The following is a 22,330-nucleotide window of genomic DNA, read 5'->3' as shown; positions in this document are numbered from 1 at the left end:
TCTGTGCTACCATCTCTGTAGTAGTGGGAGACGGGGCACAGAAGGAGTGGAAGCCATTGGCAGAGGGAGTGTCCCAATAACAGGTAGGCAGATTCAGTCAGGACTCACTGCAGGCAAGAATACTGATTTGGTTCCTGGAGCCAACAACTTTCTTTCCCCCTACTAGCTCTGCAGTACCACTTAGAGGAGCTGGCTTATTCTCAGGTTATAAAACAGCTGTGTGTTAGCCAATGCCATAGGATTATAGGTGAAACTATAATGGCTCCCTCTAATGTAAGGCAAAATTGGCAAGTCATATTTGCTGATGCCTTAGATAGTGGACTGAACCAGCTCTGATCCTGCAGTGGGGCAGGTCCCTTTTGGCAGTATTGAGGACCCTCAGCTCCCTTGGAGATCATTAACTGCAGTGGGAGTTTAGGGTACTCAGCACCTCTCAGGAGCAGACATTTGACTCTCAGTGTATGACATTCTAATTGCTTCTATGTAATCTGGATGTTTGCACATAGAATTCATAAGACATTTTTTAGTTGGTACTGGCCTTGTTACATTTATGATCCTTGTAAGTACATCAGAAAAAAAACACTCTGCTGTCATATCAGCAATTAGCCCTGTCTCTTTGAATTTTAACATTGCGTGCCAGATTCTGAGCTGCTGTAAATCAGCATAACTCCACTGATGTCAATGAAGCTATGTGGATTTATACCAGCTGAGAGTCTGGCACTGTAACTTTACCTCCATTTCTTTTTTTTTCTTCTGTAACTTTGGCATCCTGTACTGTTTCTAGAGAGGAAGAAACATTTTTTCCTTTGACCTAGTCACATGACTCTCAAACTGCTTTTCCTAGGTGAGTTGTATACAGAAGCAGCAGAAGCCGCAACACAAGCCATGAAGGGCAGACTGGCAAATCAATACTACCAGAAAGCTGAAGAAGCTTGGGCAATGATGGAGGAATGAAACTTCAAATGAGGAAGTTCTTGTATATAGAAATATTTTTTTTACAGACTGTTACTTGGTTCCTCCTCCTCTTCCCCCCCCCCCCCCCAAAAAAAAAAAAAAAAGTATTTTTATGTGTTGTTACTAATTTGTGTTTTTCATATTTTAATTTTCTAACTTTATTCTGAGGGGGAATATACAAATGTAGGTTGTATTTTGGGGGTGCTATAATGTACTTTTACGTACAAGTCCAAGCTGCAGTATCTATGAACTTGACCTTTTATGACTTTTAACTGTTTAGACATGTGGGGCCTGATTAATTTGAGAAAAATGAAGCTGATGTCAGCTTGCGTTGCATACTTTTTGTTTTACACAGCAGAGGATCAGTGGGTTTGTTTCTTCCTACTCCTCTTCCCTGCCCCACAAAAAATACACATTTCTAAGTTCAAAGCACTTCTTCAGTAACATTTGCTTTATCTCAGGCTTTGGTTATCTTCATGTAAACATACATGCAGAAATTCCCCTTTTTAAGCAAGTGAAATAAACCCATGAACTGGCGTGATCAGGAATAGAATTCCACTAACACTCTTTTACAGTGCAGTTCTTGTGTGTAAAATTGGTAGCATTGGGCACCATGTTTATTTTATTCCTTAAGTGATTTCAGATGCCATCTTCTGAGTTTCCAAATGAAAAAATGGTGACCACCCTGAAAATCAAGCTGAGACTTGAAAGTCAAGATGGTTTCTCTCTGGGTGACTCATCACCAACCATACAAATTCCGCAATCAGAACTTAGCTAACAGTTCTCTTGGTGAGGCATTCTAGTTCCCGTTCCCTTTTATGTATGGCCTCCAAAAAGAAGTAAAAACTTATTTCAGTCAGAAAAGTAGGTATGACTCCAAATACACACAGGGACCAGGTCCACTGAATATAGGAGTGTCATTTTTATGTAGTAGAATTGCACTTTAAAAGTTGTAGGGTGAAATCCTGGCTTTATTGAAGTCAGTGGCAAAATGCCATTGACTTTGATGGGGCCAGGATTTCACCGAAGGCTTGTCTACAATTCAAATGCTACAGTGGTGCAGCTGCGTTGCTGTAGTGCGTCACTGTAGACGCTACCTATGGTAACATAAGGTCTCCCATTAGTGAAGGTAATAAACCTCCTCGAGAGGCAGTAGCTAGGTCGATGAAACCATTATTCCATCGACCTAGCGCTGTCTTTCCACTGGGAGTTAGGTCAGCTTAACTATATCACTTGGGTGTGGATTTCTTACACCCCGGAATGACATAGCTGGGTTGAGCTGATTTTTTTTTTTTTTTTTTTTCTTTTTTTAGTGTAGACCCAAGCCCAATAGTAAATGGAGATTTTATTTGCAACATTGTATACTGCATCTTCTTATCCTAGTACTAAGTTGCATATAGCCCTATTGGACTTACAATATGCTTCCAATAAGGTACCATAAAAAAGTCTGTAGTATACTGATTTCTTGGTATCATTTAGTTGTTGTTACAGTGAAATCTCCATTCTCCGTGCACTTAACATTAAAAAATACCCTGCCCAACAATTTCTACAGATGGACATTTAAAGAGGTTAGAGAAAGTGACATGCATGTACATTTACTACTCCTCTATTTTAATTAACTTCATGCTTAGGTTATGTTGAGAGCATTCATACAATAAGTACTGGACAATAAATTTGAGCTGTTTGCTGAATAATCTATTCAGCATCTCAATAAAATTCCTGAGTGTACTGATTTACTAATACTAGCCATAAAGGTACAAAGCTCATATTTTGTTGTACTAATGATTCACATTCTGTAGTTGCACACCTGAATTTTGGCCCCCTCTGATGATATTCACACTGAGATATCATAAAGGGTCTCTGTTTTTCACAGGACTCTGATATCTTATTTAAAAAGCCTTATATATTTATTTGTTAAAGAAAAACATATTTGTTTTGCTTGTTGCAAGGGAAAAAAACATATTAGACACCATTTAAGAGAGAATCTTAGTCTAAACTCAGTTTTATTTCAAGAATCCAGTGCCATCTGTACAGCAACTGGTTCTATTTATTGGTCTTATTTACCAGTAGTTCTGATTTTGAGGTGTGTGTTTGATTACGGTCATCATGGCACATATAGCTCCAGGGGGGTCCTTTTACTATCTCCTGAGTGTTGATTGACACATAGAAGAAATAGTTAGGAGGACAGTGTCATCATGAAGGGAAGAGAGTATTGAATATTTACTGTTGCCTCAGTAAAGCATTTAAGCACAAGTTTAACTTTAAGCACATGACTGATTTAAGCTCATTGATTTCAATGGGACTTCTGTCATGCTTACAGTAAAGCACATGGTTAAATGATTTGATGGATCAGGTCAATAAAGTGTTATACCTTTCCCTTCTGTGTGTAGAATGGGTCTTCCCTGGGGCCCTCTTGGAAGTGTACACTTAGAATCACCAGTTTAAAAAGTCAGTTAGTTGGGATGTTCTTAATGGAAAACTGCAGTTTAGGAATAAGATTTTGACATCTTTCCATCTAATTGCAAAGATTAAGGGGCAAATCCTGACCCTTCCTCTGTTGCATGTATAGAGCTCCATTTGAAATGGAACAGGTGTAGTTCTGCTTTGCACAGAATGTGGTGAGACCCATATGTGTTCTTGAGCAACACTTCCATAGTCATCTCATTCCCTCCCACTAGGAAGCACCGTTGCAGGAAAATGTCAGCTCTGAGACAACTGCATCATTCAATTGTGCAGACAGTGGAACAGTGACAGGCATTTATGTATATGTATGGGGAAAAATTGGAAAAATGTGCATACAGTGCACAACCCCCCTGCACACTGTAAGCACTATATAAATATAATATAAATATTTTTATTATAAAGGTATAAAAGCTAATCATTGTGCTTTTCCTTGACAAAGAAGAGTTTATGTAGCTAACACATCTGCTCTGTATGATGAGCGGAGGAGATTTGGTTGTTTAAATCCAACATATAAACACAGGCTCAAAGAGGGTAATTATTAACACCTGTTGGCATTCAAGTTAATTCACTGAATTCTGTAATTGGTATAATTACAGAAACTTCTTCCTAGATCTGAGGCAATTGAAGTTATACAACTCAACAGGCAAAATATTGTCATTGTTTATACTTTATCTTCCAAATCTTACATTTTGTTAGTAATTTAGATTACTTCTTGGCACAAACATGGTATCATATAGCTATTTAGGTGTACAAGATATCTGACAGTCAATTTTTTTAATTAAACTTATTGTTTACAGAAATATGCACAGCAGATTTTAGGAAATTCTTTTGAAGAGAAAAAAGTGTATGTATTTGGCAAACTTTTTGGAACGATCTTGCTGCACATTGTATTTTTAATCTATTCACAATGAACAAATAAAATATATATATTTTTTAAAATGTGAAAAAAATAAACACGGGACCCAGACCTGCAGAACTGAATCAGGCAATAAGTTCCATTGACTTCAGTGGGAGTTTTGCCTGAGCTAGGATTTGGGGCCCTTTTTTTGCATGTAAGAAATGCAGAAATTGCTAGTTTGCGCCATTTATTCATGTCATTCAGTTTTACTGGTTTTGCTTTGCTTTGCCAAATAAAGTTTTGTTTTGTCACATTCTTTAGTAGAACATCATTGCATTTTTTTGTTTTTGATTTGCCTGAGTTATGATTTACCATTGCAAGCTCTGAAATATTCTCTACATTATTTTTATTACCCATTCCCGATGCCAGTTATTTTTGATAGTCAGTAATCAATTAATTGGGGGGGATTGGTGTATATCAAGAAAATGAAAAGTTTTCGCAAAAGGGATAAATGTGTGCTGTGCAGTCACATTTACATACAATTACATTTGCATGTGATGTAAGTAAAATAATAAGAGACTTAACACCCAATCCTGAAGGCCTAACTTGGGCAAAATGCTAAGGTATCCTTATGCAGTAGTCCAACCTTTTTGCAGTTCTGAAGCCAATGGGTGTTTTGTGTGAATAAATAATGCAGGATCTTAGGCCTGGTCTACACACACATTCTGCAGTAGTATAGCTATTTTGGTTAGGGAAATGATTTTTTTCCTGGCATAGTTACACTGGCAAACTCCTAGTGTGGATGCAGTTACACACTTATAAAGTTGTCATACCAGTATTCCCCTTTTCCTACAGTTATAAGATATACCTATATAAGCCCTTTTATGCCATAACTGCATCCACACAAGGGGAGCTACATCAGCAGAGTTGAAGCAGTACAACTCTGTCCCATAGTGGAGGTACTTGAAATAATGGGACTTTGTAGCATAGGAGCCTATATCTGTGTTCCTTAATCAAGCACATTCGCTGTGTCAGCAGGATTTCTGCTGGATTAAGAATGGTAGAATTCAACATTAGATGACTGTTCTTTAGCTGAAGCTGGTATCAGGTCTTCTTAATAAGCAGTAGGCAAATACAACAAAAGAAAGACTTTTTCATTCAGAAACCTTTTATTCATATCACAGTGATGGCATTCAAAAGTGCAGGTGAGCAATATAAAGGGGAAATACCTCCAATCTGTTAATTACATAGACTGTACAACTCCCTTGGGTCTGATTCTGATCTCTTTACTCTGGTGTAACACCACTGCTGTCAGTAGAATTACCTCTGACTGACACTAATGTCTTAGATTAGACATGGGCCAAAATCAGAACCTCACATTTGAATCCCTTTGGATTTTGGGATCGAGGGTTAGGTTAGAAACCCTCAATGAGAGTCTGGACCTGGGCTTTTGGCTGTGAGGCAAATCTGCCGTTTTCTAGTTTGAGTGCACATGTGGCAAGAATGTCTGCTCTTCAGAGATTTCAATCCAGGATGGTGGGGATCTCAGAGAAAGAGCAGGCCTCATGAGAATAACTCACAAGCGTTCTGCCTGGTCAAATCCTGACCTGGACCTTAGTCTAAATATCTTCTCAATATGGGTTTACTCAGTCCATCTCTGCTTTAAACATCATGGAATAGTAAAGCAGTCTAACAAAGCAGATAGCTTGATTATAACATTTGAATTTTCCAAGCAAGCTTCTGTCTTTAGATCATAATAGGACCCCATATCTCCCCACACCTTCTCCTCTTCCAAAGGGGGGAGCAGTCACTCAGCTGTCCATGTTTAACCCCTGCTCAGAGGTGGTGTCTCTGCCCTGCTGAGCCTATTTGCCATGAATGGTTCATGTGAATATTGTTGGGAGCATCCTCTAGTATGTCAGGGAAGAATTTACAAGTGGCTACGCCACCATAGACTAGGTTGGGCCACGTCTACACTACAAGCTTTTGCTGACATAAGTTATGTCGGCATAAAGCTGCCGCAGTTAGTACATCACTTGTGCACATGCCTACTTGGCTTCTTGCGTCAGTACTGCATGTACGCACCGGGAGTGCTGGTGTCAATGCACAGTGCAGTGCACCATGGGTAGGTATTCTAGTGTGCAACCCACCACCATCCCACACATTTTTTGGGGAAGTTTTGGCAATGTGTGGCGGACAGCAACGATTTGCACAAGGGTGACTAGGAGCAAGGAATCAACTTCCCAGCATGCAACTGTCTCCATCCCATCATGTCATCCATATCGCATAATTTTTGTGCCTTTTTAAAAACAATCCTACAAACCCATGCAGCCCTCCTTGCTATGCCGCCATTGCTGACTGAAACATGGGGTCTGCACAGCTCTGCACTGTTGTCACAAGCGTTGCAAGCACAGGTCACATGCTGTGATATTTGCAGAGCCCCATGAAGAGCCGTGGGGAACATGATGATTTGCTGGAGGGTAGATTGCTGTGAGACGTAGCAAGACCCAATTAGAGTTTGTTGGTGGCATTCACAGAGCAGCTGCAGATGGTAGATGACTCTTCTAGGCCTGAGAAACAAGCACTGACTTGTGATCCCATGTCATAAAGTAGGCTTAGCATGACAAGAAATGGCTGCAGAATGTTTCAATGTGCAAGGCCACGTTCCTAGATCTGTATACCATGCTCACCCCGACCCTCCAGCGCAGGGACACCAAAATGAGAGCTGCACTAACAGCAGAGAAGCGAGTGGTGATCACACTGTGGAAGCTTGCAATGCCAGGTTGCTACCAGTCAGTGGGAAATCATTTTGGAGTTGGAAAATCCACTATGGGACTGTGGTCATGCAAGTGTGCAGGGCCATTAATCATCAGTGGATGAATCTGCAGCAATGGGGTTCCTGAACTGTGGTGGAGCAAGCAACAACACGCTTATCCTTTTTTGGTGGCAGACCACCCTGCCACAGAGTACATCAACAGAAAGGGCTACTTTTCTATGGTTATGCAAGCATTGGTGGGTCACGGAGGATGATTCACTGACATCGGTGTTGACTGGTCAGGGAAGGTGGTTGATGTTTGCATCTTTAAGAACACAGGACTGTTCAAAGTGACAAGCAGGGACTTTCCAACCAGCAGATTGCCATTGGCAATGTTGAAATGCCACGCGTAAGCCTAGAGTCTGCAGCATCTGTGTTTGCTGCCAGAGAAGCTCCATTATGTCCTGGTGCATCACCCTCTCCTTTTCCTGTGCCTTTCTTCCGTCTGCTCTGTCCTTCTCCATACAGTCTGCAGTATTCACCCGCCAGGCCCTCTGATCCTGCTCCAATGCAAAATGGGTTGCATGATCTTGTTAAACATGTCATCTCGAGTTCCAGTCTGTCTCCTCCTCATCTGGCTCAGGTGTTTCACAGGTGTGGAGGGGGAATCCCTCAGGGCCGCAATGGCAGCAGCTACAGATAAAACACGCAGCGGTACCATTGTCAGTATAATCACAACGGAAAGCAAAACTTAAGATTCAGAACTCCCTTCTCTTGCACCCCTAAAGTTTTATTAAACAAGACCTGTTTATTGCCATTTCTGCTTCGGAGTGCTTGTCATGCTGCCACCACAGCACCAGCCATGGCGACTGGAGTACGACTCACTGGGGTAAAGGCAAGGAGGAGAGAATTGCTGGGTTGCATGAAACTGAGTCTAGGCCAATGGCACTGAATATAGACACCGTTTTCCACAGGTGGAGGTGATTTTAGCTGATATCTCACTCCAGAGGGTGACAAAGGCACAGACAGCATGGCTGCTGCTGGTGTCCCAAAACCTCCTGGGCCCATTTGCTGCTAGGCCGTTTACTGCAGTGATGCCTGCCAAGGCGATAGCTGACTGGGGTAGGAAAGTGTCCTACCAGGGAGGAAGAAATAAGGCTGCCATTCTAGAAACCTTCAGGAGAGGACAGCACAGTACCTCCAGGAAAGTTTCATTGGGATCTCACAGGAGGAGTCAAGGGACATCCCTGTGTACATAAACAAGCTGCTCCGCCTGGCTCACCCTGCCTAACGCAACAGGGGAATGACAAGCAGATAACTCTACCTCTCTTTGGTGCACGCTCCCTCTTCTCATACGAGTAAATGAATGAAAGGTCAACAGCTATGTCCTGTTAAGCTGGGATGCCATCAGTACTTTATTATAATGTGAAATACATTTACACGCTTACCGGAGGTTCCTTCCCTTGAGTTGGGCTCACCCATGCTCAACTGACTGGAGTGCAATAGAGTCTGGAACTCCCCCAGAGACATGGCCCTCCTCTTCCTTCTCCTTATTGTTCATGCCAGCAGCCTAACACTCAGGCTCCTTGGAGGTATTCATGGTGGTGTGCAAGATGGTGGTGGGCCTTCGCCAAGTATGGCATGCAGCTCTTTGTAAAAGCACTAGTTCTCTGGTTTGGCACCAGACATACTGTTGGCCTCCTGGCCTTCTGGCATGCCTGCCACAGTTCTTTCGCTTTCACACTGCATTGCTGCTGTTCCCTGTCATATCCCTTCTCCTGCATCCCCCAGGCAATCTGCTTGTAGATGTCCATGTTTATACGGCTGGTCTGTAGCTGTGCGTGCACAGCCTCTTCTGCCTATGGGCCCAGGAGATGCAATATTTCCTGTCTACTCCAAGCCAGAGCGCATCTGAACCATGCAGCCCAGCTGGTCAGCTGGACAATAGCACTCAACAGTAGAGAGCTGCTGAGGTGTGTTTGCCAAGTTGGACAATCAGGAAAAGGCAATTCAAAAATTTCCAGGGCTTTAAAAATGTATGTGTGGGTATGTGTGTGGGGCTTCCAATTTACATGAGCCCTGGGCAGCAACGTCTACAATTGTGACCATAGCAGTGGGCATTGTGGGACAGCTGCTGGAGGATTGTTGGGTTAATATAGGCAATGCAGTACACTGATCATGGCTCAGCGCTGCTCAGGGAGGTGGTGTTACTGTGTCGCTGTAACAGGGCACTTACACTGGTGGGAGACAAATTTAAGTGTGGACACATGCACAGCTAGGTCGATGCAAGGCAGCTTATGTCGCCATGACTTTGTAGTGTAGGACAAGCCTAAGGTTCCCAGCCTGAGCTCTCTTGCATCCTTTAGTCAGGGAGAAAACAGATTCCCCTTTTCCCTCTCTCAGGCGATGGAGTGGTGGAACAGCTCACAATACGGCTCACACTCACTATTGATATCCAACCAGCTTTCACCTTCGTCACAATTTGAAATATCCTTGTGTAAATTCAGCCCAGAATGATAAGATTGAGGGCCTGATCTTGCTATCCTTACTTACTGAAGTTGGTGGGAGTGCAGGATCAGGAAAAGTTTTACTATCAGTGAACCTGTGTTTGGTCAGGCCTGACTTGCCTTCTTTGACTTTGTGCAATAAAACAAGTAACTGCATGCCATCTATTTTATTTTAGTTAACTCCGCATCCTGTGATGCAAGCTGTATTACCTTGTAATTCAAGCACTTTGGGAGGTCCTTGCTAACATGTACTGTGAAATGTTACAGAGCTCTAATGTTTCCTGATAAATAAAATGTTTTATAGTGAAAAGATGGTTTCTTGTATATGCTCTGAATGCCAATAATCTAAGGATTGTCCCCCTATAAAGAAATTCAGAGGCCAAAAAGCTCCAAGCAATAAGGATCCAAGAACCAAAAGAGGATTGCAGCTCCTCATAGGCTTTTAAACTTTGCCCTCTGTGATCCAGAGTTTTTGTCATTGCTATTTCAGTTGGGACTTTGACAACAATGATGCAGCATAAGCCAACTGGTGGCTGTTCTTTGTATTTTGTTGGCTATCACATTGTGACAGCAGCTAGGCAGAGGAACCTGTATCAAATCTCAGCATCTGTATTTGTTTGTGACAGGTTTCCTGCAGGCACTGAAGTGGGTACCAAGAGGATGCAATTTCCTTGGCTTTTCAAAATTCAGATTTGGTAAAGGGTGCATCTTCCATGGAAGTCTTTGTTCTAAATTCAACAGTAGCATACCATAAATGGTGGGCTAAGTTGGTCGATAGGTGTGAGTGGTAAAGTAATGTAACTTTCACTGATTTACCATTCAGGGTAATTTATATACTGGTGGTGGCAGATGGCCTAGTAGGCAAATAGATGAAGTAGGGGCATTATCTTCACAAGTGAATTTGGTGATGAACAACCCAAGGAACTAATAGACCTGGCTTGACTCAGACAGGGAGTTACTATGTAAGTTTCTTCAACATAACTCTACCAATGCAACTGACACTTCACTTACAATGCTCTGCTTTTTCAGTCCTATTTGAAGAAGATTCATGGTAGGTGAGCAGCTCTGTTGTCTTTGTGAAAGGAAGAAGAAATTTTGATCACATAACCCTGATCTGAGAGAAGGGTGGGCTTTAAATCATGCCTCTTTGAGCAATAGGTTTGCCTCAGGTACTCATTGTAAAGTATCAGTACACTCAAAACTTGAGGAAATTTCATCCCGGGCTTCTTGTAACCCTGAGAGCAACTCAGAGTACAGATCAGATATTGTGTAGTATCTCTTCCTACACTGATTTTCTGACAGACAGAAAAAAGACAACATAGCCTCCATTACACAGGACAGAATAATCCATACAGGACTATGTGTTCTGTGAAAACTATTCCTGATCTGTAACACTTTAAGAGATTGTTTAAGGAAAGGAGAGGCAAACAAACTGTAATCTTATTATGCATCAGAGGCCTGCCTGCTCCTTCCCCTAATCCAAACACCTAGAAATGCAGGAGGCAGAATGTAATTACTCATTTGGCCAGGAAAGTAGGGCTAACAACTCTCTCTTACAAGAAATCCATAGTTCTTTAATAATGACTCAGTCGTATATCTCTTCTGAAAGACAGGATGCGCCCAACACCATGCTTGAACACTGGGTTGGTGTGAAGCGTGTGGCCTACTCCCACTCCTCAGTGCCACTTCCTGGGGCAGGCGCAGCCCAACCCTTTATAGTTTGGGAGAGATTATGAGATCACATCTTAAGTCAATATGACAATGATCCAATTCTGCTCGTAGAGTCCCTGTGACACTGAGTAGAAACTGCCCCTAGTGAAAGCCCGGCCTTCGTTGTGATGTGAAATGAAGTAAGCTGAATTGCTTATGAATGGCACAGCAGGTATAAAATGTAGGGCAGGGAGAAAGAGATCTGTGGCTGAGGAGAGGCTGGGCATGCTGGACGTTGTGGGAGGGCTGGTGCAATGGTGTATGGATCTGGTTGGGCAGGAGTTCGAAAGGAGAGGCAAGCAGGTGGGCTCTAGGAGATGGCAGCTATTTCAGGGCATGAAAAGGCATTTAAGACTATGTCAGGTAGACCAGGCAATAGGAGCGCTCTGGCAGTGGCATTGTCAGCATTCTACTGAAATGAACTGCCCAAATTAAAGATTTAAATCATGGTGGATTACAATTTAATGGCTTGCTCCATGCAAACTTCTTTCCAGCCTCCTTATCCCCAGATAAATTTACCCCGTTGCCCCGATGCAGAAAGAAAGAAAAAAAAATGTTTTTTTACATCAAATGTCACCAGATCCTCCAGGTATTAATGAGGACACAAAGAATCCTCAGCAGCCACCAACTCAAGGTTCCAGTCCCCCCCATACCACTCTTTTTGCTCGCTCCCGGCATTAAGGTTGCATTTGGTGTAATAATATGAACTTCAGTGCACTTACTGCTGTTTTACAGCACAGCAAGGAAGAGGAAAAATCACACTCTAAATGCCTAGAGGCTAGCTTTTCAAATGAACCAGGCTTTGATTTTTAGCAAGAGTTGGTCAGGAAAGAAAAAACACACCAAACTATTTTTTTATTTTTATAGATTTAACATCCTGGGGAAAAGATGCCTGCAATTTCGGCTTCTCCAGCCATGTTGCTGGCCTACTTTATGGGAGAATGCACCCTCATCACGTTGTGGTGTTGCAAAGGCTTGATGTTTTAATTCCAGTGTTGCAAGACGGGGTTGGTGCTGCAATGTGGCATTAAATCACAGACACTTAAGGCTGCATTTTTGACACTGTATTGCAACTAACTGACATGGCATGTGACATCACAATGCCATATTGGGATGCTGTTTTGTGACGGCTTGGCACTGCATTGTGTTGTTCCATTGCCTCAGCTTGGAATGTCCATATTATTAGTGAGTTTTGGGACATCCTTCCAGAGCCTCCGGCTGCTTGAGAGCTCTGGACCAATTGCTCTAACTGATGCACTATAAATGCTGAAATAGTGATTATTTGTGTTAACTGTTAGTACCTATTGCTAATTAATATTATTTCTTACTACTTTGGTCACTGCTTTGAGCTTAAACATATATCCGAATCGCAAACTATTCTACCCTCTGAAATAATTATTTTATAAAAGGATCTGTAATGGAAGCAAAGGCTCAGCCCTCCATCTCTGTGGAAAAGACCTATTCTCCATAACAAGCCATTCACAATAAGCACTACTAGATAGCTACACATGGCAACAACAGGAGATGAGCTGAGATGAATAAAGCATAGAGGCCCTCTCTTTCACGGCGGTAGCGTGGCCGAGCGGTCTAAGGCGCTGGATTAAGGCTCCAGTCTCTTCGGGGGCGTGGGTTCGAATCCCACCGCTGCCAGAACGCTTTTTGTTCCCCAGTGTTTTGCAGGGAGACTAGGGATCGCACAGCGCCCCCTGGTGCCGGACTGGGAGCCTTGACCCCGCCTGGGAAGCATTGTGGGTAAGAGGAGGAACTAGTCTCCCCACGTGTCTCCAGCTGGAGGTACATCAACATGGCTGCTGCTTGAGAGCCCCCCCGGGACCTGCCCACACATTGCAACACGCCGAAGGGGGATCGGCGGCCCCCTCTGCCGCTCGAGTCCGCGCCACGAGGTAGGGGGAGCATGTGTGGTACCGGGGTTCGTGTCCCTGCCCCGGCGCTGTACTGCACTGCAGCGGGCCGCCTTCCCCTGCAAGGCCTGGGCTGGGCTGCGATGCGATGCGCGCTGCCTGCTGCAGTTCCTGGGCAGGGGCCACGAACTCTCCGAGGAGTCCGAACTCCTCGCACGCAAGAGCGCCTGGAGCGTGGTGGGCTCCGGCTGGGGGCAGCTTGTCACGGGCTGGGTGTGGGCTGCGAAGCCCCCCGCGGGGGGGAGTTTGCCTGGTTCGAGGGTGAGGGTACAAATTCACACAGATTCTCCTGTCTGCGTGGTGTGGGGTTCGCAGCCGCCTTTCCCTGGGATTGCTGCATGGTTACATCAGCCACAGCATGGCCCCAGAGCCTAGTTGTGTTCTCAGGCCAGGACTGGGAAAGAGCTTTGCCTCTTTGCCTCCCAAGTATCCCAGAAATATGAGTGTCGGATTCAGTGGGAGGTTTTGGGTGGGTGCGGAATCGCTTCTCCATGAGGTTTCCTGGTTACGTCAGCCATCTCTCTAGGGGGGCTTCTTCCCCCCCCACCCCAAAAAAGTAAGCAGAGTTTGATAACCTCCACCCCTCCCAGCTGCTCCCAGTGTCTCTGAAAAGTGACTAGTGAAAGACGTGTGTCTCTGTCTGGCTCTCTGTTTAGTGGCTTATTTAGAAAGAGCACTGCCCATAACAAGTCACCAAGTCATTCTTGCTCACAGCAGGATTTTTGCCATCAATAATTGGAGCCTGTATTTTAAATCCTGGCTGAATATTTTGAGCTTGTCTTTCCTCCCTTGTTTACTGATATCATGGTGCTGGGAGAAAGTAGGTTTATAAATTGCCAATAATAATCATCATCATTTTAAAAAATAAACTCAATGCCAGCAGTGAGTGGCAGTCTGTGTGAGGACTCAGCCTGGCTCAGCAGCAGCTGCAGGACATAGCGTGTCATGCATGTAACCTGGAGCTTTTACTGACTCACTGACCAGGTGACCTACCATATGTACTGGATTTGTTTTAATCAATTATGTTGTTAGGAGTAAGTTATTTGCTGATTGTATTCATCCATCTACCCTGGCACTGAAAGAACAGGCCTAACACTTTGTACACAAATGATATTTATGGAAATGTTAAGGCTTTAAAAGGTGATGCATGCTTAACGTAGCTTACAGCACAGCCTCTTTAAATCCTGACTACATTAGCCTGCCTGGCTGAAAACAAGTAACCCAACTGAAAAGAGAAGCCTTGGTGGGCAGGAAGTCCCAGTGTTTTGGGTAATTAACGGAATGTGGTTTTGCAAAACTTTTTAAGGACAGGCAAAATGAGGAAAGGTGAAGTAAAGAACCTCGTAAAAGTTCTGTTCAATTGTCTTTCTGCAGTTCTCAAACCACCACAGGCTCTGGGCTGAACATAAACTAACCAGGGTCAGGGCCTGTGTTTGAATGAGAGACCTCTAAAGCTGGGTGCTACAAGAAATGACTTTGGTAATTCAGAAGATGTCACTCTTCCTTCTTTATTGGTAATGAGCCAGAGCTTCAGCACTTTATTAGAACTGTGGTTCTCATCCTTGTCCATCCCATGACCCCCTGTTACACTAGAAAAATGTTTCAGGTCTCCTCAATAATTTGGGGAGCCACTTCCATATAACCATAAAAAGAGGCAGGCTAGTTGTGAGCTGCTGTATCTGTTTGTGCGCCCCAGGTTCAGAACCCAATGAGGAGGCACTGTGGGAATAGAGATGTCAGCTTTCAGATGAGACACAAAACTGAGGTCCTGTCCACTCGTGGCCATTTAAGATACCATGGCATTTTTATAAGCATGAGAATGAATGTGTTACCCCATGTCCTGGCTAAATTCAAACTTGGGGTGATTTGAATTCTTTATCGTTAAATGCAATTTGCAGTTTAACTTTGATAGAATATTCTTCACTTGTTCTAAATTGGCTAGCATTGTTGCACACTGTTAACCAGCTGCTTCATTCCATCACAGAGTTAACTGTGTTTCAGTGGTAGGCAAAATGAGATCTTTGTATCTATTACCTACAAGTGTTTAGGGTGTTTTGAAGTTTAACTAATAACGATGAGTTCTCTAACTTAGATGGAAGTCCCTTCAGAAATCCAAAACCTATGTAAAAAGATTATTTGAACCATTTACTGAGTTGTAAATTAATATGCTTGATTTCTTTCTGTTTATCTTGATTTCATTTTATTACTCTTTCCACTGTTCATGAATTCCTTCTTCTGGTTACTGCATTTCTGTTGAAAAGGTGTCTCAGACCTGTCTGTATGTCTTCTCATTCTAAATGCCTGAATCTAATTCCATTTAATTTCCTTCATTGTAGAAAGTTACCTGATACAGCTTATAATATTTATGCAACAATGCCTCCTGTTTTTATGCTTGCCATTCTAATATTCTATTAAAAGCAACGCTAGACATCTTTTACCCTTAAAGGAATTGGAAAAATGATCTCTTCATTATCTGATGTTTTCACTATTAACTTAGTCACTCCATGAGCTGGGTAAGCAGAAAAGAAATATTCATTTCCAATTCTGTAAAATAGCATACAGTCATGCTTAACTTCTGAAAAGGGCCCGGTTTCTGATAGTCTGATCTAATAGTCACCATTTTAACTTTACATCACATGCCCACCGTTGTGCCAAGAAGACTGCAATTACTTAAGAATAGAGTAACTGAGAATGTAGAATTATCATCATGAACATTTTATAGTTCTGTGGCATATTTTCAAATATTAGGTATTAAGTAGTTAAGTCATAAATAGTGCTGAGGTAAGTAAGAGAGATAGTAGGATCTAGTAGCCCCATGATCAGGGCGTGCAACATTTCAGGAAAGATGTGGACAAATTGGAGAAGGAACAACAAAAATTATTAGAGGTCTAGAAAACATGATCTGTGAGGGAAGATTGAAAAAATTGGGTTTGTTTAGTTTGGAGAAAAGCAGACTAAGGGGGGACATGATAACATATTTCAAATATATCAAAGATTGTTACAAGGAGGAGGGAGAAAAATTGTTCTTATTAACCTTTGAGGATAGGACAAGAAGCAATGTTCTTAAATTGCAGCAAGACTGGTTTAGGTTAGACATTAAGAAAAGCTTCCTAACTGTCAGGGTGGTTAAGCACTGAATAAATTGTCTAAGGGAGGTTGTGGAATCTTCTTCATTGGAGATTTTTAAGAGCAGGGTTACACATACACCTTTCAGGGATGGCCTTACCTTGAGTGTAGGGGACTGGATTAGGAAGACCTTTCGAAGTTCCTTCCAGTTCTATGACTGAAATGCAGCCACTTCTGGAGTGGAAAGTGGCAGCTATATAAAATTCTACAACCATACTACACAGCAGTTTAGACATCAGATGAAGAATATAGAATGCTGTATGCAGTTGAAACTGTAAAGGCACTGTAAGTAAACTGGTTGAATTTTTGCCAGGATGTTGGAGTTCATGCCCAAGCACTATGGGATGTTTAATGACCACAAGTGATCAGAACCTCTGAAACATTAGGTAAATAACCACATTTATTAATGTGACATTTTAGGATTATAAACCTGCAAGTACAATGGAGTATATTTAGACATGCCATTAAAATACGTGAACAATGTATGTCCACTTTTAATTGATGAAAATGACTACAGTCACGGACACTGTATTAGTATCTTGCTTTGACCATGGTATATTGTGCATGATCAGCAGTGGGATCCTGGATACAGCCTCTTTCCAGAAGTCTCATGGCCCTGGAGATAATTCCAGTTTGGATAGGATTTTTTTAAATTGTATTTGTTAATTTTTAAAACTTCCTTTATTGATTAGAGGCTATCATGTATTTTGTGTGCCCTTCCAGACTGACAGTTATCAATGAATGGTAGTTCATAGGAATCTCTGTCAGATTAATTAAATATTGTCTGTTGCAATGGCAGCCCAAATAATTTGTAAACCTTGCTTGTGTTGTTTGTGGTGTCGGAGAGACAGTTGTTGCTCCAGTTGAGGGACCTAGGCCAGGATCTACAGAGGCTTACGTGTTTCAATGCACAGTGTCATAGAGGCTACAAAATCACAGGAACAGTGCAATCCACAAAGCCTGAGTTAGGCACCTACGCTCCCTATACAATGAATGAGGAGAGATAGGGGCTGAGAATGGATCCACAAAAGACAGCATGCTAGGTGAAGAGCCGTCTAAACTAGCCCATGAGAGATGCTGACGACGGGTGGGCTAAGCCAGGCGTCTCTCTCAGAGATAGGCGCCTCTCTCTGCTTAGCGATCCACAAACAGTCTTTGGGTGAGGGAGACTGTGACTCTGTAGTCCAGTGGTTTGGGCCTCTAAATCCTTTTGTGGATGTAGGTGCTGAAGACTTTTTTTTTAACTTTCATCGATTTAAATAGGAGCAGAAGTTGCTCATCTTTTTTGCAGAAAAGGAACATGAAAGACATCTTTGGAAGTGTCGTTTTATTGCTGCCTCTCTCTAGCTTGCTGAGAGTTCTCATTTTCTATCCCTGGTCTTGCTTTGCTTCTTTTGAGGCACAGAATTAAATCCCCTCACACAATTGTGTGGGAGAGCTTTGGGCTGATAAAATCAGAGGCGTGAGATAAGACCTGGGGCTGCAGATGTTTTCAAAGGCACGGAAGAGAGGCTGAGCCATGTGTCAGGCTGAGAACTCTCATTCAAACAGGTTAGTTTTTAATTTCCTACCCTCTGAAGTGCGGTAATACGTACAGTCCCTGGACGTTTATGCAGTGCACTGTGCATGTGCCAGTCAGTTATAATGGATTCATAACCTACAATTAGGCTCGACAGGATTCGATTTAAATCAATAGATGTCAGTAAATGTCAATTTCAGCTGTTTGATTTTTTTTTTTTTTTTTTTAGTGCGGGAGTGTCTATTTCAGTCCAGCAGTAACAGTCAGTGAGAGTGCAGCCTCCCCCCACCCTTTGCACCTGCAGAGTACAGGGGGCCCTCTGCAGCTCTGCTGTCACAGCCCCCCTCTCTCAGTCCTATGACAGTGGGGCTCCCAGCAGGCTCCCTGCATGGCTGGTGATACCTGATCTCTGCAGGCATAAGTTGTAGGAAAGTCTGCAGTCCTGGCCTGGTGGAGCAGAGACCCTTCCTGGCCGGGACTGTGAGGAGAAGTTTGAGCTGCTGGTTACCAGGGAAGCCAGAGGGAAACCAGGCTGCTGCTGAATGGCTTTGTCCCTGGGCAGGAGCCGTTCCGTAGCAGGGTATCCTTTTCTGTGGCCAGGACTTGCTCTCCTCCTTGCAGCCCTGGTCAGGGGGTCTGTGTTCTGCCCCACCAGCACTGCAGCCTTCCCCACGCATCACAGCTTCAGGGATCTGGTATCACCAGCCTCGCAGCTGTGCATGGACCCTGTGCAACTCTGCTGTCATGGGCCCGTTCACTCACTCACCCGGCCAAGACAGGAGCTGTTCAGCAGCACCCTGTGGTCAGAGTTTTGTCATGGTCTGGCTGGGGGTTTCTGCTCTGCATGGCCGGGACTGCACCTTGTTCCCTGGTGTTTTGGGCTCTTGGCCATGCAGGGAGCTCCCTGCAGCCCTGCTGTCAGTGCTTCCCTAATCCTAACCCCCTTAATGTCCTGCATCTGTTAAATACAAATAGTTAAAAATGACAAAGAATCCTAAAAATAAAGATCAATATTAATCATTGAAATTAGAAAAAAAATCGAATTCTGCCAATCCTAATTAAAATACAGAGTGTACAAAAGCATCATGGCCAGCAAAAGAGGAGGAAGGAAGAAGTAAGCCCACATAAACGTACCCCCGTGGTCTGCTTTCCAAAAAATAAAATTCCCTACTATTGAAAGAAACCGAGTCAATGTGAAGGAGGAAAAATGCTAGGCTGCACATGGTGCACAGGAAATTATGATTGGGGGATGCATAGCTCTTAAAAAGCCAACCTTGATACAGTACTTTTCCTCTCTTTCAGGTTGTACGAAGGAAGAACCTGAAACATTGCTTTTCCCATTCTAGCATGGCAAATGAAGAAGATGACCCAATTATACAAGAGGTAAATTGGGTCATTAGTGGGTGTATGGTTTTCTTGAAATTCAGTTTTCTTAACCTTTTGCGCTCTGAAAAAACGTTTCCCTGGGCTTAACTGGCATCTGATGCTCAAAACCTACAGTATATGAAGGAAAAAGGGGGTCTGAATCAAAGGTGTGATGTACAGGTGTCCACATTGCCAAAACAAATTGGCACTTGTGTTGGCAGACTCAGCATTCTAGCCTTTGACCCTGGAGGTGGTGTTCCAAGTCTTGGAGGAGGAAGATTGGTGGGTCAGTGTGGAGAAGCTAGCATCACTGCTGTATCTATTCAGTGGATAAATAGAGGATCAGTCTGCAGATTTATCATTTGACATCTTTTATGTGCACTGAATTTCACTTAGGAAAGTTAAAACAATTTAAAATAAAATAGAATTACTTTGCTGGGCTAGAAGAGTATAAAAATGAAATTATTGATAAATGTGCTCACTGCTTCTGCTAAAACAAACAGTTGAGATCTTGTTCCAGTTGGAAAAGAGGATTGGACCATTCTGCCTTTAAAAGGATCATCATAGTGGCTGTGGTGTCCGATTGATTCTTGATGTGAATTGACACACCAGCACCACTGTGGAGGTGTCAGGAAAGGGAAGGTATTGGGGGAAGGGACGTGGCTATCAGGAGTGGGAACTGACAGGACCACGTGAATACCCAAAATGGCTGCCATCCTACGGCAGTGCCCACTTTTGATATTCATAAAACATCCATCAATTCTAGGTGTTCATGGCAAAAAGCTGGTAAAGGGACCGTTACGGGGTTCTGAGCGTATTCATCCCTTCCCTCACTTTTAATTTTGTATTTTTAACATTGACATTATGACACAATATTAGCTAGGTACTCTGCTTCCACTCACTGTTACCAAAGAAACACATGAGAGACTTCTAGAGCTGGGTGAAACTTTGATGCCCAGTTCACACAAACCCCACTGAGTCGTTTTCCCCTATCCCAGGTCAAGTGTGTTGGTCATGACCCGAGTTTGCTTTGAGAGAACCCAACATTCGGCCAAAGCCAGTGATCTCTGCCTTGTGTCATGGCAAAAATACACAAAATTGCTGATTTTTGTATGAAAACTAGCAGAGGCTGGGTTTGCCAAAAGATTCATGGACCTGACCTAGATTCAGCATTCATAGTGAAACCCCAAACTAGGCAAGTTTCGCCCAGCTGTAGTAACTTAAGAACAAATGGCTGCATTCTCACGAATGTCTGAGGTCATCAGCAGGTGTAGCTTTCTGTCTGGTTAAACTTGTTTCTTTTGCTTTGTTAGATTGACGTGTACCTGGCCAAAAGCCTGTCGGAGAAGCTGTATATGTTCCAGGTATTCCATTTGACTACTTGGCTATAATTTTTAAAGAGTAATTATTTCATAAAGCAGTAACTTCTCTTAATGTTAACATAGGTCCCGGCAGCTCCTAGCATGCCCGAGTGTGACTTCTGCTGAGTTTTGTTGAACAGTTTCACTTGCTATATTGTTTTACTGTGTTTTAGCTCCTATTGACAGTGCAAGAGTTTATCGGTAATGTGACAACTTTGGCGGATTTCCCAATGCAGGAGCGTGCATGGGCCTGCAGGCCTGTCTCGGCCTTGGATTTATGTGGGAGTTAGGTTTAGGTCGGCCTGTTTAGGCCTTGGGCATTCAAACATATAGTGTTGTGTGTGCCAACAGAGGAGATGGCTGGTGATAGTATAGGGCTGCTGTTACTCCCACCTCCTCATCCTTTCAACCATTGCCAGGACAGTGTTGCCCTTAGGTATTATCTCTGTATAAATTGCTGCCTGTCCCCACTGATTCCTACCATTTCCCCAATATTACACAATATAACACATACTGTTAACGTTCTGTTTAAGGCCTATTGAGTCAAAGGCAGCCCTGAGAACAGCACTAAAGAGAAACTGCGGTGGGTAGTATAGAGTTGCTTACCTCTTAGTATCGAAAAGAATGTTGGTTTATCTGCTTGTGAAAATAATTTCTACATCTGTTAAGCAGTTAAAATCTGTATTGATGTTCCATAGATTTATACTCATAATTCCAGTTAATGAGAGCACTCTTTCACCAATAGAAGTTGGTCCAATAAAAGACATTACCTCACCCATCTTGTCTCATTAATATCCTGGGAGCGACTCAGCTACAACAACACTGCAAACGTCTCCCATCTGTTAGGGAGGAGGCAAAGTCACCTAATGATTAGAGCTGGGAAATGGGAGTCAGGAGAGCTAATTACTCACTCTGCTACTGAATTCCTATAAGACCTTGGCCAAGTCACTTGATCTTTCAATGCCTCATTTTTCCATCTGTGAAATAAGAATAATAATACTCACCCACCTTTTGTAAAGCACTTTGAGATTCTTGGATGAAAAATTCTGTATATCATGATTCTTTGGTAGGGAGTGTTGTGTCATTGCTAGAGCAAAGGACTTGGAGTTTGGATTTCTGGGCCCCATTCCCATGTCTGCCAGTGACTCACCAGACCACTCAAGTCATTTATTCTTCTGTGCCTTATAACCATGTGGCAAGTGGGTATATAGGTGGGGTGGGGAAGAGTCAGTTAATTAATTAAATCTTTAATTTGTGCTGAAGCATATTGAGACTGTGGATGAAAGACACACTGTAAAACCTGTTTGTTTTCTAGTATCCTATTCGCCCAGCTTCCATGACGTATGATGATGTGACGCATCTGTCAGCAAAGATCAAACCAAAACAGCAAAAGGTTGGGCATCATGTAATGCTAGTTTGAAAAGATTGTTTCATGCTGTACATTCTGGTCTCAGGAAATGTGAATTGTGCTCTGCTGCGAGGTGCTACGGCAATACATATCAATATTTAATAAATCTGCTGTTGTCGTGGTGCAACAGCCAACTGTGGTACTGCATCTCTGAGGTTAGTTCTTTCAGTGTATTTGAGAAATTTTAAAGAGGGCTTTCTCAGGCATGCGGTTTGCTCTGTAGAGCAATGGGTGAAGCAGCGATGGAAAGGATATTCCTTTGGTATAAAAATAGTGAAATCCCACCCTGGGAGCCATTGTAGCTGAGCTTGTGATAAATTCAAGTTCAGGTTGGTGGACGCTTGTGCTAATAATCCATGTTTCAAAGAGCATTTCTCGTACGTCTTTATTTTCTAAATCACA

The 22,330-nt window shown here is 43.0% G+C and overlaps 2 protein-coding genes and 1 non-coding gene across 5 annotated transcripts in view; all 3 read left to right on the top strand.

Annotated features, from left to right (window-relative positions):
• EEF2K (eukaryotic elongation factor 2 kinase) overlaps window positions 1-4,568 on the top strand; it is a 33,261-nt gene extending 28,693 nt beyond the window's left edge. For both annotated transcript variants that reach the window (XM_067550965.1, XM_067550966.1), the window contains exon 18: window positions 845-4,568. In XM_067550965.1, coding sequence (XP_067407066.1) covers window positions 845-954 — 110 coding nt within the window. In that variant the 3' untranslated portion in view covers window positions 955-4,568. The remainder of the gene's footprint in view (window positions 1-844) is intronic.
• Window positions 4,569-12,795: 8,227 nt separating this feature from the next.
• Window positions 12,796-12,877, top strand: TRNAL-AAG (transfer RNA leucine (anticodon AAG)). The gene has a single exon. It is a non-coding gene; the product is annotated as a tRNA-Leu (tRNA).
• Window positions 12,878-13,022: 145 nt separating this feature from the next.
• Window positions 13,023-22,330, top strand: part of POLR3E (RNA polymerase III subunit E) — a 37,308-nt gene continuing 28,000 nt past the window's right edge. Inside the window, exons 1-4 of one of the 2 annotated variants that reach the window (XM_067550960.1) lie at window positions 13,023-13,131; window positions 19,097-19,177; window positions 20,473-20,523; window positions 21,836-21,913. In XM_067550960.1, coding sequence (XP_067407061.1) covers window positions 19,142-19,177; window positions 20,473-20,523; window positions 21,836-21,913 — 165 coding nt within the window. In that variant the 5' untranslated portion in view covers window positions 13,023-13,131; window positions 19,097-19,141. Of the gene's footprint in view, window positions 13,132-17,749; window positions 17,827-19,096; window positions 19,178-20,472; window positions 20,524-21,835; window positions 21,914-22,330 lie in introns of those variants that run through there. The other variant, XM_067550961.1, reaches the window with a different exon arrangement.

This window comes from Emydura macquarii, unplaced genomic scaffold (assembly GCF_026122565.2).
Source record: "Emydura macquarii macquarii isolate MOO-44397 ecotype Brisbane River unplaced genomic scaffold, CSIRO-AGI_Emac_v2 contig_1348, whole genome shotgun sequence".
In the NCBI taxonomy this organism is placed as follows: Eukaryota; Metazoa; Chordata; order Testudines; family Chelidae; genus Emydura; species Emydura macquarii.
The sequence above is the reverse complement of the archived record's forward strand: the minus strand, read 5'-3'. Positions and strand labels throughout refer to the sequence as shown.